Raw genomic sequence first — 19,603 nt, 5'->3', positions numbered from 1 at the left:
CATCTGCAAACTTAATGCAAAATGTCCAACTTTCTACTGATGTTTTGTTTGCTTACAGAGTGCTTTATTTTTAATAAAGTGTAGTTTGATTAATTCCTGATATTCATCCGTCAGGAAGAGCGGCAGTGACTGTATTCTGTGTCCTCCTGACCGTCACGTGAGAACACATGCTCGGACGATTAGTGCCGGACGAGCGACACACACACTGCTCTGGACAGCTGCTCTTATTCCTATATCATAATTATATAGTTCTGCTTGTGCGTCTTATGAAAGAGAATCTCTTTTCCGTCCTGTTCCGCATTTACACTTCCACTCTGCTGTTATTCTGCTTCACTCTCGTCGGTTCCTGTATAATTCATTACTTGTTTTTCTCATTTGTAAGAGTTTTAGATGTTATTTACACTAAAAATGAACACTAAATGCTTTACACTGCAAAAAATGATCAGTGTTTCTGTCTCGTTTTCCAGCACAAATATCTAAACATCCTTAAATCAAGATTCATTTACTGAAGAAGAGAAATGACTGAAGATATTAAGACTGAGAAATGAAGTGAGTTTGTGCTTAAAACAAGAGCAAATATAATAAACTGAATTCAAAGAGAAAACAAGATTGTTTTTCTGACTCCCCTGACAGATTTCTAAGCATTTTTCATCAATCAAGTCTTGATATCTTCAGTCGTTTCTCTTCTCCAGTAAATGATTCTTGATTTAAGGATGTTTAGATGTTTGTGCTGGAAAAAATGTTATATTCTGCACATTCATGCTCTCTTTGTGAAAGATCTTGTGTCCCTCCGTGTGAAATGGATTCGTTCCTCTCGGAGTCACTCGACATAAAGCGGCGCTCCGCTGAGCTGCTCCGTCATCCCACCTCCAGCTCCTCGTCAGTGTCCCACAATGGAAGACGTGATCTCTGGAGTGTCCTGCGGGGATCTGGGAAGAGCGCTGTGCATCATCACGGGAGCCTCCAAAGGCTACGGCCGGACGCTGGCGTTCCAGCTGAGCTGCCTGCTGAAGCCCGGATCCGTCCTGCTGCTGGTGGCCCGGACCACGGATCAGCTGACCGAGGTGAAGGAAGACATCGTGACCCTGTACGGCGGACAGAACAAACTGGACGTGCGCTGCGTGCAGGCGGATCTGGAGAAGACGGAGGGCGTGGAGAAAACGCTTCAGGCGGCTAAAGAGACGTCCTCGTCTGAAATGGAGCACTTGCTTCTGATCAACAACGCAGGTGTGCTGAAGCTCGCCTCATCACTGATAACACAAATATGTGTTTATAAAATATGTGTGACAGCTCTCCTCTCTCTTTCCAGCCTCTCTGGGCGACGTTTCTCGCTTCGCTCAGACGTTCACGGACCCCGCGGAGGTCAACCGGTACCTGTCGCTCAACGTGAGCGCCGCTCTCAGTCTGACGGCTGGCGTTCTGCAGGCGTTTCCTCGTCGCCTCGGCCTGCGGCGCACGGTGGTCAACATCAGCTCTCTGTGCGCGCTGAAGCCCTTCCCGTCCTGGGTCCTGTACTGCACCGGGAAAGCCGCCCGGGACATGATGTTCCGAGTGTTGGCCGAGGAGGAGCCGGACGTCCGAGTGCTGAGTTACGCTCCGGGTGAGTGTCTGATGATGCAGAAATGACCTGTAGTAACATACAGAAACATCGCTACCGTTTGTTTGTGGCAGGACTTAAAAACCCTTAAAATAAATAAACAATTGAAAATAAAGACAATTACAATAAAACATTCATAAACTTAAAATCAAAACAAATAATAATTAAAAAAACACTTATTAAAAATTAAATAATAAAATGTCAAAATAAAATAAACAATTAAAAATAGAGACAATTAAAATAAAAGCTACAAATTAAATTATGAACATAAAATCAAAATAAATAATTAAAAAATAAAAACAATTAAAATAAAAGCTACAAATTAAATCATAAACTTAAAATCAAAATAAATAATAATTAAAAAAACACTTATTAAAAATTAAATAATAAAATGTCAAAATAAAATAAACAATTAAAAATAAAGACAATTAAAATAAAAGATACAAATTAAATTATGCACATAAAATCAAAATAAATAATTAAAAAATAAAAACAATTAAAATAAAAGCTACAAATTAAATCATAAACATAAAATCAAAATAATTAATTAAAAAATAAAAACAATTACAATAAAACTAAATAAATTAAATCATAAAATTGTAAAATTACAATACATAATTTTAAAAACAACAAAAATAAAATTACTAAAAATTAAATCATAAAGAATATTTAATTTAAATAAAACACTAAAAATTAAATCATAAAAATGTAAAATGAATAAACACTAACAAATAAAATCATAAAATGCTCTAAAAAATAAAATAAATAATTTTAAAATAGAAACAAAAAATAAAACCCTTAATTTTTAAATAATAAAATGTAAAAAATAAAATAAACAATTTAAAATTAAAACATGAAAAATTATACAATTACTAAAAATAATAAATAATTAAATAATAAAATTAATAAAACACTTAATAAATTAATTCATAAATAATTAAAAATAAAATAATTTTTAAATAAAAACAAAAAATAAAACCCTTACTACAAATTAAATCATAAAATGTAAAAAAAGAAAAAAGAATTAAAACAGAAAAGGAATTAAAACACATAAAACATAATACTAAATGTTAAAACATAAAAATGTAAAATTAAAATAAATAATTTAAAATTAAAACAAAAAATAAACACTTACCAAAACTTAAATAATAAAGTGTCAAAATAAAATATATATATTTTTTAAATACTAAAGATTAAATCATAAAAATTAAAAAAAATGTAAAAAAATAAAACAATCAAATTATCACCCACTAAAAATGTTAATCATAAAAAAAAGTAAAATTATAATCAATAAATGTTAAATAAAACACAAAACATTCAATCATAAAACAGTGTAAAATGTAATTTTTTACATAAATGTAAAACAACTAATATTAAAATAAAAGCAAACAATCAAAATAAAACACTTACTAAAAAAGATGCAATACTTTATTTTTTACCTGCATGTCATGTGACCATTACCCGACATCAGAGAACAACCGTGAACATGCAAATGTGTTACTGAAATATTAACTTAAAATCTGGGGCCACTGTGACAAAAACACACTGATCAAATGAAAAGAGGTGTGTGAGGAAGACTCTCGAACATGTTTCTGATCTCACGGTGCCGCAGGTCCTCTGGACACAGACATGCAGCTTCAGGCGCGGCGTTTCTCTGGAGACCTGACGCTGCGGCGCTCCTTCTGCTCCATGTGCTCCGAGGGTCAGCTGCTCTCCTGCCGCGAGTCCGGAGCCAAACTCATGAAGCTCCTGCTGGACGACGACTTCCCGTCCGGCGCTCATCTGGACTTCTACGAGCTTTAGCAGAGATTCAGAACCACAGCTTGTGTACATACAGACTTCACTGCAAAACATGATGATCTTCCTCAGCACAAACATCTCAACATTCACAATCAAGATTCATTTACTGGAGAAGAGAAACGACTGAAGATATCAAGGCTGGAAAATGAGATTGTGCTTAAAACAAGAACAAAAAATCATCATGTTTTCTCTTTGAATTAAGATGATTTTTCTGACTCTATTGTGAGATATTTGTTCTTGTTTTAAGCACAAACTCACTTCATTTTGATGATTTTTCAGTAATCATGATTTAAGAATGTTTAAATATTTGTACTAAAAAAGACAATAATGAAAATTATGTTATATCATGTTGTTGATAGATTTGTATTCTTTTTATTAATTTTAAGTCTACATTAAATATGTGTAAATCTGTTTAGAAATATGCACGTTTTTATAGAATGAATGAATAAATGTTGATCAGTGTTCCTGTGTGGAGTTTAAAGCAGCTGAGGACCTCTAGCGGTGTTCGACGGAACATCAGAGGAAAACACGTGATTTAAAACAGAGAATATTTAGTTTTATGCACATGTTTGGGCACCCCTCTGAGGCTGCATAATAATTAATAAATTAAGAAAAGATCATAATGATGTTTCTGGAGAAAATACGCTGGATAATGTGATGTTTTTCAGACTAAATACTTCTTAGAGTAGCAGAATTGAGTTTATGAAATAAATAAAATGTGAAAAACACAAGTTCAGCTGTGGAGATTTGAATACCTGTAGTCACTTGATGATTGGTTGCAACACCAAACTGTCGTGACGTCACCGTCGGCCGTTGAGACTGCGGTCACGCCCACTGAGTGAATGCCGCGAAAAACACTCAATACTGATTAAATCTGAGATATATTTTAACAGACTGAAGAAAGCTACAGAAAAATTAATCGCTTCAATCCACAAAAACAATTGGACTTTTCATTGCAGTTATCATTTTGTGTCAATATGTTGAATTTTGAGGTAAGTATTGTATTGCTAACTCAACAATTAAATATTTACCATCTTATATTAGCTGTTTTTAAATAAATACTGACAAAATAGGACTGGATAATATATATAACATTGATATAAATGATCACTCGGATTTAGACCTACCTATATTGTGTTTATATAAAGCGTTCACAGGCAGATTTGCTTTATGCATTTTCCCGGCGTAGAAATCAGGCACATATAAATATTCCTGACTGCTTGATAACTGGATCTTTGGTCAGTTGTAGCAGGAACATTATCGAGTTTAATCGTGTTTTTCTCGCAGTTTCCTCTATTAAATCCAGTCAGCAGCTCTTCAGTCCGGCTGAGGCGCGTGTTCCCGCGGGAAAGTGACGTCAGTGCATACCAATATTTGCGATTATTCCATTGGGTGGTCGAATTTTTGCAATGAATCACATTGAGCTGTTTCTGTTGATTCAATAAATGTTATTTCAGAATTTAAATGTTACTGTTGCTGCTTCGAAACCCAGCAGATTATAAACTGATAATATGATAATTATAAGGGGCCCAAACTTTTGCATAAAACTGCATTTGTCCACTACATCATGTTGTTTTTTCACTTAATCCACTAGATGGCACCAAAACACACAAAAAAAAATAAAAATAAAACTTGATAAAAATTAAATTATAAAAATTTAAAATGACAAAAAATAATTCAAATTTACAATAAAACACTAAAATTTAAGTAAAAAATAAAGAAATATTTAAAAATAAAAACAATTAAAATAAAACGCTAAAAATTAAATCATAAAAATATAAAATTACAGAAACTATTAAAATAAAACACTAAAAATTAAAACAAAAATGTAAAATAACGATAAATTAATTAAAAATAAAAACTATTAAAATAAAACTTAAAACATTTAATCATAAAATTTTAAAATTACAACAAATAATTTAAAACTAAAAAACTAAAATAAAACAATTACTAAATTAAATCATCAATATAAAAAAGCTATTAAAATAAAACACTTACTAAAAAATTAAATAAAAAATGTAAAATTAAAACACCAAAAATGAAACACTACCAAAAATTAAATCACAAATGTCAAATTAAAATAAATAATTAAAAAATTAAAACACATAAAAATAATACAAAAAAACACTAAAAATTCAATCATAAAAATATTCTTTAATTTTATAAATGACATGGTTAGATTCAAATGATCAATTTCATTTATTATCAATGAAACCATTAAAAATACGATGTTAATCTAATAATTATAATTTATTGTTAGTGTTAAGTCTATTATTATGGGAAGCGTTTATTGTGCAAGCAAGCAGAATAATATATTTTTATTTACATTTTTTACTTGCCAAAATAAACAGAATATGACATAAATCACACTGAATAGATCGCAGAAACAATATGATCATCTGACATTAACACTTACAGGCTTTTTTCATGGCACCTCTTCTTCCTGTCACATGACACACATAAGCTGTCTCTTTGATGGAGCCGGTTGCCACGGTAACAGCTGGCTGTTGATGTCATCAGTGAATTTGTGAATGGAGACCAAACCTGTGCTTGTATAATGAAGCTGTCGGTGAGAGATTTAATGAAATGAAAAAATGTTTTAATGTTGAAACATGGCAATAGTTTAACCTTTAGAAGAACATATATTTAGAAATGGTTAAATATATGCAAAGATGGCGAGACCAATAACAACTCAGTATGCAAATGAATGAGGAGATGAATATGCAAATATCGCATCATCACTGTTTGTTCCCTATTATTGAACGGAGAGATTTTCAAGTGTTAAATAGCTTAAATAAATCATCAATAATTCATATTCAATTCAAACAAACACTGGAGAACTGGAAAACAACACGGTTCATAGTTTGGATCACTCGTTCCGCCAGTAGGTGGCGACACGTGACTGTCTCAGTTCGAATCAATTCGATTTATTCATGAACGATGTGAACAGCTCTGTTTAGGAGAATATCTACGTCACTGGAATAATAAAGACAATATTTTGCGGAACAGAAACTGCACAGGGATTATTTTGAACCCTCTATGAAGACTTGTGGTTGTGAAACGAGAATTCTGACGCTGTTTGAGGAAAAACGTGAATATAAAATAGCTAAATGTGAGAAAATATTTCACTTCCTTTCTGTGGCTCTCTCAGGATGACGGGTGACGAAGTGCGCATGCGCGTAGTACAACCTATGAGCGGCCTATGCCATATACTACGCACATGCGCAGTGCCGTCGGCGTTCCTGGGGGCGTGGCTGACGTGCGGCAGAGGGGCGGGGCGGAGGTGGGTGTGTGGCTCAGCTGATACACGCATCCGCTGACTATCATCATCATCATAATCATCATCCGAGACGCGCTCCTGTCAAGATAAACACCGCGCGCTGGTGTGTGGACCCGCGGCGGACGCCACGGTGAATGAACGCGGCCGAGCTGACGCGCGTCGCTGTCCGCGGTGCTGAAACAGTGAGTACGAGCACGCGTTATACCCAGCAGCGTGAAGACCTCCATTCTCTCCCGCAGATAAAGCAGCGACTAGCATTATGTAATGCTCTGAAGGAGGGAAGCAGGTTTCCATCTTCACGCGTCTTTGTTTGTGAGCAGCTCTGCCTCTGACTGTGGGCAGAAAATGGAGCAGGACTGTGTTTTGATGTGCTCTCAGAAGCTGCTGTTCGAGCACATGAAAGCGATGCAATCTTTTGTGTTTAGACACACAGGTGGACTCGATACTGACAGCTCAGATGCGCGTGCGTGCGCGTGCGTGAGAACTTGTAGTTGAGGGTTCGCGGGGAGGTTCGAGGCCTCACGGAGCCAGGAAAAGTTTGCTCGTGCATGCTGGTTCTCCTTACACACAAAGCCACACATAGTCACCTCGTGGCCCATAACAAGCCGAGGTGCCAAAGCAGATGTGTGTGTGTGTGTGTGTGTGTGTGTGTGTGTGTGTGTGTGTGAGAGAGAACAGATGAGGTAATGCCGGAGCACTGGAGTGCGAAGCCCCTGTTGGCCGGTCATGGTGCTGCAGCTCATTTAGGGTCTGTTATGGCATCAACATGGTGTTTTAATGATCATTACCTGTGTCTGGATCTTCACTGCATCACTCTCACTGTAGGGTTAGTTATTTGTGCTTTATAATAATTGTTTATGGTTGGAGATCATGCAAAATCACTGAAAGACGAGAAGAAAACATTTGATTCACACATAACTGTTTCTGATGCTCTCCACTGTCTTTGGATGCATGAAAATATTCTGAAGAAATGTTTTAGATAAATTCAAAGTGCAATGCTTAAAAAATTTCCCAAATGTTTTCTTAAGAACATCTTATTTTTTCTTTCTCTCAGGAAGAAACTGATGCTCTGGTGTTTATCTGACTGTATGAATGTTTTTTGAAGACTCACTAATCAACAACAAAGAAACGTCTTTTTGTGTTTCCTGCAAATTGCCTTAATAATAATAATGTTCATGCGCACTATTTTCCTTGTGACTGGCTTGACGGGAGTCCGGCAGTGTTTTCTAATGTGGCATGTGTTTTAAATAGTTAATTTTAAAGAGATGGAGCATTCATTTGCACTTCTAATATTTGAAACAAGCCGATAAATTCATTAAACAACTTTCCTTTGGGGATTTAAGGGCGAGTTGGAGGCAGTGTTGCCAAGTCTGTGGTTTTTCCGCAGAATTAGCCAACTTTACCAACGTTTGTTTTTCATGTCTGTGGGTTGGGGGGGGGTTGTTGTGAAAACCTGGCAACCCTTATTGGAGGTTACAGTTTTTCTCAGTCGCTTTGGTGCATTTCTCACATCACTATTTACTTTTGCACAACAGTTAATGCAGTTCTCAAAACAATTAGTACAAACTGCAAAACCTAGTTGATAACCTGCAGAAGTCTGTCACTTGCTCAAAATGGATAGGTCATTCCTCAAAAGCAAGTATTCGTGTCAATGAAAGTGTCAGTGTCATCAAGATAAAGTCCTGACACCATTGTTTATGAACAAGATAGTCAAATGGCTTTGTCACGTTTTCATTATGACAGTTTACTCTGTCAATGTTTTCCAATGCAAAAAAGTCAGATCTTGGTGACACTACCTGAAAATGCTCAAGACGGCACTATATACTATTTGCACAGCCATTTGAAAAATACAGTAAAGTTACACATTACTGTATTTAGTGAGGTAACTGAGTACAAGACACTGAATATGTATGTTTCACATTTTTACTGCATATGCTCTTTGCAATTCTAATTTGTTCACAGCATTGTGCAAAAGAAGAAATACACCCTTATTTGCAACAAACATAAACTCCCTTTGGGTAGAGCTGTGCACAACTGTAAACAATATTGCAGTATGGCAAATCTTTACTGTAACACTACTGTACACTACAATACACGAAATGTGTGATGCAGTAAAGCTGTACGTCTAAATGTAAAACGTACAGTCACAAGTTCTTGTCCCACTGCAAGCTTCATGCATGACATGATGACAGTAGTGCAGATTGTTTAGTGCTGAATTACTGTCCATTTATACACACCTGTTCTCCCAACGAAATGTTTGAATAATTGGATTTACAGTGGTTCTCCCAACATTTGGCTGCACCCTTCGACCAGCCTCAGCCATTGTGAGGCCGTGATTGACAACATGATCCACAACTGTAGCCCTGATTTCATCAGGGATCTGCCTATTGGCCTCTTCTTACATTTACATTTACATTTATGCATTTGGCAGACGCTTTTATCCAAAGCGACTTATATTGCATTAAACTATACATTTTTTTGTATTTGAGTATGTGCAATCCCTGGGATCGAACCCATGACCTTGGCATTGCTAGTGCCATGCTCTAACCACTGAGCTTCCTCTTCCTCTGTTTTGTCCCCTTCCCCTTCCTCCCCTCTTCCAAAAAAAAAGTGAGGGTTTATGGGATTCAGCTCTGACAGTGATTGTAGAGAAGTGGCTTATCATTGGTTGAAACTTATGCTTCACACACCCCTTCTCATCAGTGAAAGTTGAGATTCATCTGAGAGAAATTGTTCAATTTAGTAGACATTTTTTAGACAAAAATTTTTTTTTAAAAATGTGTAAAATTTTTGCTTGACAGATTTTGAAAACTAGTTCAACATTTTTGTATGTAATGACTCAAGCAATGAAATGAGGACTATTAGTTTTATATGGAATGACTATTCAGCATTCACAAGTATAGTTAATTTTGACTGACATGACATAAGCGAATGATAATGTTGTAAAACAGCAGAGAGTCGTATGAAAGCAATTGATGCATGTCCAAAAGCATTTGCAATTTGTTTGAAGGAATGAGAAACTGCTACTATGATGTGCACAAATGACTAAATGTTGTGGAGGTTGAACTAACTGTTGTGCAAATGTAAAGAGTGATGTGAGAAATGCACCAAAACGACTGAGAAAAACTGTAACTTTCAGGTTAAGAACATTCTTTACAGGAATTTAAATTCTTTGGAACAATCTTAAGAAAAAAATATAAGAACATTTTTAAGAAATGTATTTGGGAGTACAAAAAACTTTATTCAGAGAACTTTATTCAGTTTTGAAAGAAATTTCTTCTGCTCATCAAGAGTTTATTTGATCAAAAATACATTCAAAATTGTGAAATATTTTTCCAGTGTAAATCAGCTGTTTTCTATGTGAATATATAGTAAAGTGTAATTTATATCCAGTGATCAAAGCTGAATTTTCAGCATCATTACTCCAGTCTTCAGAGTCACATGATCCTTCAGAAATCATTCTGATATGATGATTTGCTGCTCAAAAAACATTTATTATTATTATCAGTGTTGAAAAAAGTATTTTTATGGAAACTATGATATATTTTATTTGTCAGGATTCTTTGATGAATAGAAAGTTCAAAAGAACAACATTTATTTGAAATCTGCTAAATGTCTGACCCCTGTTTTCGCTGCAGTGTCTGGCTGGAGGTCCGGCAGCTGTAATGGCCCATGCGGAGGGTTGCGGGGTTGAGTGACGCTCTGGTTCCCCCAGCATGGGTAGTGTAGGCAGCGGGGTGGCCGGTGAGCAGGAGTTTGCCATGAAGAGCGTGGGCACACGCACCACCCTCCCTCGTGGCCCGCCCCTGTCCCGCCGCGGCCCCTCCGACCGCAGCTGCAGCGCCGAGCGTCTCCACGCGCCCCCATCCACCTCGGAGGGCTCCAGTGATGAAAGAGGCGGGAGCAGCACTACTACGGATCGAGGCCAGCTCAACATCGCCTCATCCCGCCTGGAGAGGGTTCCCGCCAACGGGAATGGGCTGGAGGGAAACGCCACGGGCCGCAGGGATGGACACCGAACTGGGGGAGGAGTGTCTCTGGATGCTTGTGGTAACGTCGTTGGCCACGGCGCAGAGAAGAACCATGATGGTGTGGCTCCGGTAAAGGGCAGAGACGGAAACAACACCAAAAGAGACAGTCGCACACCACCCAAGATTCTCGCTGTCTCGGGCAAACTTGAGCAGGTACGACTGAAGCGATAGATAGATAGATAGATAGATAGATAGATAGATAGATAGATAGATAGATAGATAGATAGATAGATAGATAGATAGATAGATAGATAGATAGATAGAAGGACAGATAGATAGATAGACAGACAGACAGAATGATAGATAGATAGATAGATAGACAGACAGACAGAATGATAGATAGATAGATAGACAGAATGATAGATAGATAGATAGATAGATAGATAGATAGATAGATAGATAGATAGATAGATAGAAGGACAGAATGATAGATAGATAGAAGGACAGAATGATAGATAGATAGATAGATAGATAGATAGAAGGACAGAATGATAGATAGAAGGACAGAATGATAGATAGATAGAAGGACAGAATGATAGATAGATAGATAGATAGATAGATAGATAGATAGAAGGACAGAATGATAGATAGATAGATAGATAGATAGAAGGACAGAATGATAGATAGATAGATAGATAGATAGATAGATAGATAGATAGATAGATAGATAGATAGATAGATAGATAGATAGATAGAAGGACAGAATGATAGATAGATAGATAGAAGGACAGAATGATAGATAGATAGATAGACGGACAGAATGATAGATAGACAGAAAGATAGATAGATAGATAGATAGAACGATAGATAGACAGAATGATAGATAGACAGAAAGATAGATAGACAGACAGAAAGATAGATAGAAGGACAGAATGATAGATAGACAGAAAGATAGATAGATAGATAGAACGATAGATAGATAGACAGAATGATACATAGACAGAAAGATAGATAGACAGACAGAATGATAGATAGAAGGACAGAATGATAGATAGATAGATAGACAGAACGATAGATAGATAGACAGAATGATAGATAGACAGAAAGATAGATAGACAGACAGAAAGATAGATAGACAGACAGAATGATAGATAGACAGAAAGATAGATAGACAGACAGAATGATAGATAGAAGGACAGAATGATAGATAGATAGATAGATAGAAGGACAGAATGATAGATAGATAGATAGATAGATAGATAGATAGATAGATAGATAGATAGATAGATAGAAGGACAGAATGATAGATAGATAGATAGATAGATAGATAGATAGATAGATAGATAGATAGATAGATAGATAGATAGAAGGACAGAATGATAGATAGATAGATAGATAGATAGATAGATAGAAGGACAGAATGATAGATAGATAGATAGAAGGACAGAATGATAGATAGATAGATAGATAGACGGACAGAATGATAGATAGACAGAAAGATAGATAGATAGATAGATAGAACGATAGATAGACAGAATGATAGATAGACAGAAAGATAGATAGACAGACAGAAAGATAGATAGAAGGACAGAATGATAGATAGATAGATAGATAGATAGATAGATAGATAGATAGATAGATAGATAGATAGATAGATAGATAGATAGATAGATAGATAGATAGATAGATAGATAGATAGATAGACGGACAGAATGATAGATAGATAGATAGATAGATAGATAGATAGATAGATAGATAGATAGATAGATAGATAGATAGATAGACGGACAGAATGATAGATAGACAGAAAGATAGATAGATAGATAGACAGAATGATACATAGACAGAAAGATAGATAGACAGACAGAATGATAGATAGAAGGACATAATGATAGATAGATAGATAGACAGAACGATAGATAGATAGACAGAATGATAGATAGACAGAAAGATAGATAGACAGACAGAAAGATAGATAGACAGACAGAATGATAGATAGACAGAAAGATAGATAGACAGACAGAATGATAGATAGAAGGACAGAATGATAGATAGATAGATAGATAGATAGATAGATAGATAGATAGATAGATAGATAGATAGATAGATAGATAGATAGATAGATAGATAGATAGAAGGACAGAATGATAGATAGATAGATAGATAGATAGATAGATAGATAGATAGATAGATAGACGGACAGAATGATAGATAGATAGATAGACAGACAGAATGATAGATAGAAGGACAGAATGATAGATAGATAGATAGATAGAAGGACAGAATGATAGATAGATAGATAGAACGATAGATAGATAGATAGATAGATAGATAGATAGATAGATAGATAGATAGATAGATAGATAGAACGATAGATAGATAGACAGAATGATAGATAGACAGAAAGATAGATAGACAGACAGAATGATAGATAGACAGAAAGATAGATAGACAGAATGATAGATAGATAGATAGACAGACAGAATGATAGATAGAAGGACAGAATGATAGATAGATAGATAGATTGATAGAAGGACAGAATGATAGATAGATAGATAGATAGATAGATAGAACGATAGATAGATAGACAGATAGACAGAATGATAGATAGACAGAAAGATAGATAGACAGACAGAATGATAGATAGACAGAAAGATAGATAGACAGACAGAATGATAGATAGATAGATAGATAGATAGATAGATAGATAGATAGATAGATAGATAGATAGATAGATAGATAGATAGATAGACAGACAGAATGATAGATAGAAGGACAGAATGATAGATAGATAGATAGATAGATAGATAGATAGATAGATAGATAGATAGATAGATAGATAGAAGGACAGAATGATAGATAGATAGATAGATAGATAGAACGATAGATAGATAGACAGATAGACAGAATGATAGATAGACAGAAAGATAGATAGACAGACAGAATGATAGATAGACAGAAAGATAGATAGACAGACAGAATGATAGATAGAAGGACAGAATGATAGATAGATAGATAGATAGATAGATAGATAGATAGATAGATAGATAGATAGATAGACAGACGGACAGAAAGATAGATAGACAGACAGAAAGATAGATAGACAGACAGAATGATAGATAGATAGATAGACAGACAGAATGATAGATAGAAGGACAGAATGATAGATAGATAGATAGATAGATAGATAGAAGGACAGAATGATAGATAGATAGATAGATAGATAGATAGAACGATAGATAGATAGACAGAATGATAGATAGACAGAAAGATAGATAGACAGACAGAATGATAGATAGACAGAAAGATAGATAGACAGACAGAATGATAGATAGAAGGACAGAATGATAGATAGATAGATAGATAGACGGACAGAATGATAGATAGACAGAAAGATAGATAGATAGATAGATAGATAGATAGATAGATAGATAGATAGATAGATAGATAGATAGATAGAACGATAGATAGATAGACAGAATGATAGATAGACAGAAAGATATATAGACAGACAGAAAGATAGATAGAAGGACAGAATGATAGATAGATAGATAGATAGAAGGACAGAATGATAGATAGATAGATAGATAGATAGACGGACAGAATGATAGATAGATAGATAGATAGATAGATAGACGGACGGACAGAATGATAGATAGAAAGATAGATAGATAGATAGATAGATAGATAGATAGATAGATAGATAGATAGATAGATAGATAGATAGATAGATAGATAGAACGATAGATAGATAGACAGAATGATAGATAGACAGAAAGATAGATAGACAGACAGAATGATAGATAGAAGGACAGAATGATAGATAGATAGATAGACAGAATGATAGATAGATAGACAGATAGAACGATAGATAGATAGACAGAATGATAGATAGACAGAAAGATAGATAGACAGACAGAAAGATAGATACACAGACAGAATGATAGATAGACAGAAAGATAGATAGACAGACAGAATGATAGATAGAAGGACAGAATGATAGATAGATAGATAGATAGATAGATAGATAGATAGATAGATAGATAGATAGATAGATAGATAGATAGATAGAAGGACAGAATGATAGATAGATAGATAGATAGATAGATAGATAGATAGATAGATAGATAGATAGATAGATAGATAGACAGACAGAATGATAGATAGAAGGACAGAATGATAGATAGATAGATAGATAGATAGATAGATAGATAGATAGATAGATAGATAGAAGGACAGAATGATAGATAGATAGATAGATAGATAGAACGATAGATAGATAGACAGATAGACAGAATGATAGATAGACAGAAAGATAGATAGACAGACAGAATGATAGATAGACAGAAAGATAGATAGACAGACAGAATGATAGATAGAAGGACAGAATGATAGATAGATAGATAGATAGATAGATAGATAGATAGATAGATAGATAGATAGACGGACAGAAAGATAGATAGACAGACAGAAAGATAGATAGACAGACAGAATGATAGATAGATAGATAGACAGACAGAATGATAGATAGAAGGACAGAATGATAGATAGATAGATAGATAGATAGATAGAAGGACAGAATGATAGATAGATAGATAGATAGATAGATAGAACGATAGATAGATAGACAGAAAGACAGAATGATAGATAGACAGAAAGATAGATAGACAGACAGAATGATAGATAGACAGAAAGATAGATAGACAGACAGAATGATAGATAGAAGGACAGAATGATAGATAGATAGATAGATAGACGGACAGAATGATAGATAGACAGAAAGATAGATAGATAGATAGATAGATAGATAGATAGATAGATAGATAGATAGATAGAACGATAGATAGATAGACAGAATGATAGATAGACAGAAAGATAGATAGACAGACAGAAAGATAGATAGAAGGACAGAATGATAGATAGATAGATAGAAGGACAGAATGATAGATAGATAGATAGATAGATAGACGGACAGAATGATAGATAGATAGATAGATAGATAGATAGACGGACAGAATGATAGATAGAAAGATAGATAGATAGATAGATAGATAGATAGATAGATAGATAGATAGATAGATAGATAGATAGATAGATAGATAGATAGATAGAACGATAGATAGATAGACAGAATGATAGATAGACAGAAAGATAGATAGACAGACAGAATGATAGATAGAAGGACAGAATGATAGATAGATAGATAGACAGAATGATAGATAGATAGACAGATAGAACGATAGATAGATAGACAGAATGATAGATAGACAGAAAGATAGATAGACAGACAGAAAGATAGATACACAGACAGAATGATAGATAGACAGAAAGATAGATAGACAGACAGAATGATAGATAGAAGGACAGAATGATAGATAGATAGATAGATAGATAGATAGATAGATAGATAGATAGATAGATAGATAGATAGATAGATAGAAGGACAGAATGATAGATAGATAGATAGATAGACGGACAGAATGATAGATAGATAGATAGACAGACAGAATGATAGATAGAAGGACAGAATGATAGATAGATAGATAGATAGATAGATAGATAGATAGATAGATAGATAGATAGAAGGACAGAATGATAGATAGATAGATAGATAGAACGATAGATAGATAGACAGATAGACAGAATGATAGATAGACAGAAAGATAGATAGACAGACAGAATGATAGATAGACAGAAAGATAGATAGACAGACAGAATGATAGATAGATAGATAGACAGACAGAATGATAGATAGAAGGACAGAATGATAGATAGATAGATAGATAGAAGGACAGAATGATAGATAGATAGATAGATAGATAGATAGATAGATAGATAGATAGATAGAAGGACAGAATGATAGATAGATAGATAGATAGATAGAACGATAGATAGATAGACAGATAGACAGAATGATAGATAGACAGAAAGATAGATAGACAGACAGAATGATAGATAGACAGAAAGATAGATAGACAGACAGAATGATAGATAGATAGATAGATAGATAGATAGATAGATAGATAGATAGATAGATAGAAGGACAGAATGATAGATAGATAGATAGATAGAACGATAGATAGATAGACAGATAGACAGAATGATAGATAGACAGAAAGATAGATAGACAGACAGAATGATAGATAGACAGAAAGATAGATAGACAGACAGAATGATAGATAGAAGGACAGAATGATAGATAGATAGATAGATAGATAGATAGATAGATAGATAGACGGACAGAAAGATAGATAGACAGAAAGATAGATAGATAGACAGACAGAATGATAGATAGAAGGACAGAATGATAGATAGATAGATAGATAGATAGATAGATAGATAGATAGATAGATAGATAGAAGGACAGAATGATAGATAGATAGATAGATAGATAGATAGATAGATAGATAGATAGATAGATAGATAGAAGGACAGAATGATAGATAGATAGATAGATAGATAGATAGATAGATAGATAGATAGATAGATAGATAGATAGATAGATAGATAGATAGATAGATAGACGGACAGAATGATAGATAGATAGATAGATAGATAGATAGATAGATAGACGGACAGAATGATAGATAGATAGATAGACAGACAGAATGATAGATAGAAGGACAGAATGATAGATAGATAGATAGATAGATAGATAGATAGAAGGACAGAATGATAGATAGATAGATAGATAGATAGATAGATAGATAGATAGATAGATAGACGGACAGAATGATAGATAGATAGATAGATAGACAGACAGAATGATAGATAGAAGGACAGAATGATAGATAGATAGATAGATAGATAGATAGATAGATAGATAGATAGATAGATAGATAGATAGATAGATAGATAGATAGATAGATAGATAGATAGAAGGACAGAATGATAGATAGATAGATAGATAGATAGATAGATAGATAGATAGATAGATAGATAGATAGACAGATAGACAGAATGATAGATAGACAGAAAGATAGATAGACAGACAGAATGATAGATAGACAGAAAGATAGATAGACAGACAGAATGATAGATAGACAGAAAGATAGATAGACAGACAGAATGATAGATAGAAGGACAGAATGATAGATAGATAGATAGATAGATAGATAGATAGATAGATAGATAGATAGATAGATAGATAGATAGATAGATAGATAGAAGGACAGAATGATAGATAGATAGATAGATAGACGGACAGAATGATAGATAGATAGATAGACAGACAGAATGATAGATAGAAGGACAGAATGATAGATAGATAGATAGATAGAAGGACAGAATGATAGATAGATAGATAGATAGATAGATAGAACGATAGATAGATAGACAGATAGACAGAATGATAGATAGACAGACAGAATGATAGATAGACAGAAAGATAGATAGACAGACAGAATGATAGATAGATAGATAGACAGACAGAATGATAGATAGAAGGACAGAATGATAGATAGATAGATAGATAGAAGGACAGAATGATAGATAGATAGATAGATAGATAGAAGGACAGAATGATAGATAGATAGATAGATAGAACGATAGATAGATAGACAGATAGACAGAATGATAGATAGACAGAAAGATAGATAGACAGACAGAATGATAGATAGACAGAAAGATAGATAGACAGACAGAATGATAGATAGATAGATAGATAGATAGATAGATAGATAGATAGATAGATAGATAGATAGATAGATAGACAGACAGAATGATAGATAGAAGGACAGAATGACAGATAGATAGATAGATAGATAGATAGATAGATAGATAGATAGATAGAAGGACAGAATGATAGATAGATAGATAGATAGATAGATAGATAGATAGATAGATAGATAGAACGATAGATAGATAGACAGATAGACAGAATGATAGATAGACAGAAAGATAGATAGACAGACAGAATGATAGATAGACAGAAAGATAGATAGACAGACAGAATGATAGATAGAAGGACAGAATGATAGATAGATAGATAGATAGATAGATAGATAGATAGATAGATAGACGGACAGAAAGATAGATAGACAGAAAGATAGATAGATAGACAGACAGAATGATAGATAGAAGGACAGAATGATAGATAGATAGATAGATAGATAGATAGATAGATAGATAGATAGATAGATAGATAGATAGATAGAAGGACAGAATGATAGATAGATAGATAGATAGATAGATAGATAGATAGATAGATAGATAGACGGACAGAATGATAGATAGATAGATAGATAGATAGATAGATAGATAGATAGATAGATAGATAGATAGATAGACGGACAGAATGATAGATAGATAGATAGATAGATAGATAGATAGATAGATAGATAGATAGATAGATAGATAGATAGACGGACAGAATGATAGATAGATAGATAGACAGACAGAATGATAGATAGAAGGACAGAATGATAGATAGATAGATAGATAGATAGATAGATAGATAGATAGATAGATAGATAGATAGATAGATAGATAGATAGATAGATAGATAGAATGATAGATAGATAGATAGATAGATAGATAGACGGACAGAATGATAGATAGATAGATAGATAGACAGACAGAATGATAGATAGAAGGACAGAATGATAGATAGATAGATAGATAGATAGATAGATAGATAGAAGGACAGAATGATAGATAGATAGATAGATAGATAGATAGATAGACAGAATGATAGATAGACAGAAAGATAGATAGACAGACAGAATGATAGATAGACAGAAAGATAGATAGACAGACAGAATGATAGATAGAAGGACAGAAGGACAGAATGATAGATAGATAGATAGATAGATAGATAGATAGATAGATAGATAGATAGACGGACAGAAAGATAGATAGACAGAAAGATAGATAGATAGACAGACAGAATGATAGATAGAAGGACAGAATGATAGATAGATAGATAGATAGATAGATAGATAGATAGATAGATAG

At 34.0% G+C, this 19,603-nt stretch overlaps 2 protein-coding genes across 2 annotated transcripts in view; both read left to right on the top strand.

The window, feature by feature from the left end:
* Positions 1–778: 778 nt before the first annotated feature.
* Positions 779–3,400, top strand: sprb (sepiapterin reductase b). The gene is made up of 3 exons (XM_067393415.1): positions 779–1,227; positions 1,310–1,600; positions 3,210–3,400. Exons 1-3 carry the CDS (start codon positions 894–896, stop codon positions 3,398–3,400), a joined length of 816 nt encoding a protein of 271 aa, XP_067249516.1. The 5' UTR covers positions 779–893.
* Positions 3,401–10,393: 6,993 nt separating this feature from the next.
* Positions 10,394–19,603, top strand: part of lzts3b (leucine zipper, putative tumor suppressor family member 3b) — a 15,246-nt gene continuing 6,036 nt past the window's right edge. Inside the window, exon 1 of the mRNA XM_067393414.1 lies at positions 10,394–10,861. Coding sequence (XP_067249515.1) covers positions 10,394–10,861 — 468 coding nt within the window. The remainder of the gene's footprint in view (positions 10,862–19,603) is intronic.

Source organism: Chanodichthys erythropterus, chromosome 9 (assembly GCF_024489055.1).
Source record: "Chanodichthys erythropterus isolate Z2021 chromosome 9, ASM2448905v1, whole genome shotgun sequence".
NCBI lineage: Eukaryota > Metazoa > Chordata > Actinopteri > Cypriniformes > Xenocyprididae > Chanodichthys > Chanodichthys erythropterus.
This window is presented reverse-complemented; position numbering and strand designations above follow the sequence as displayed.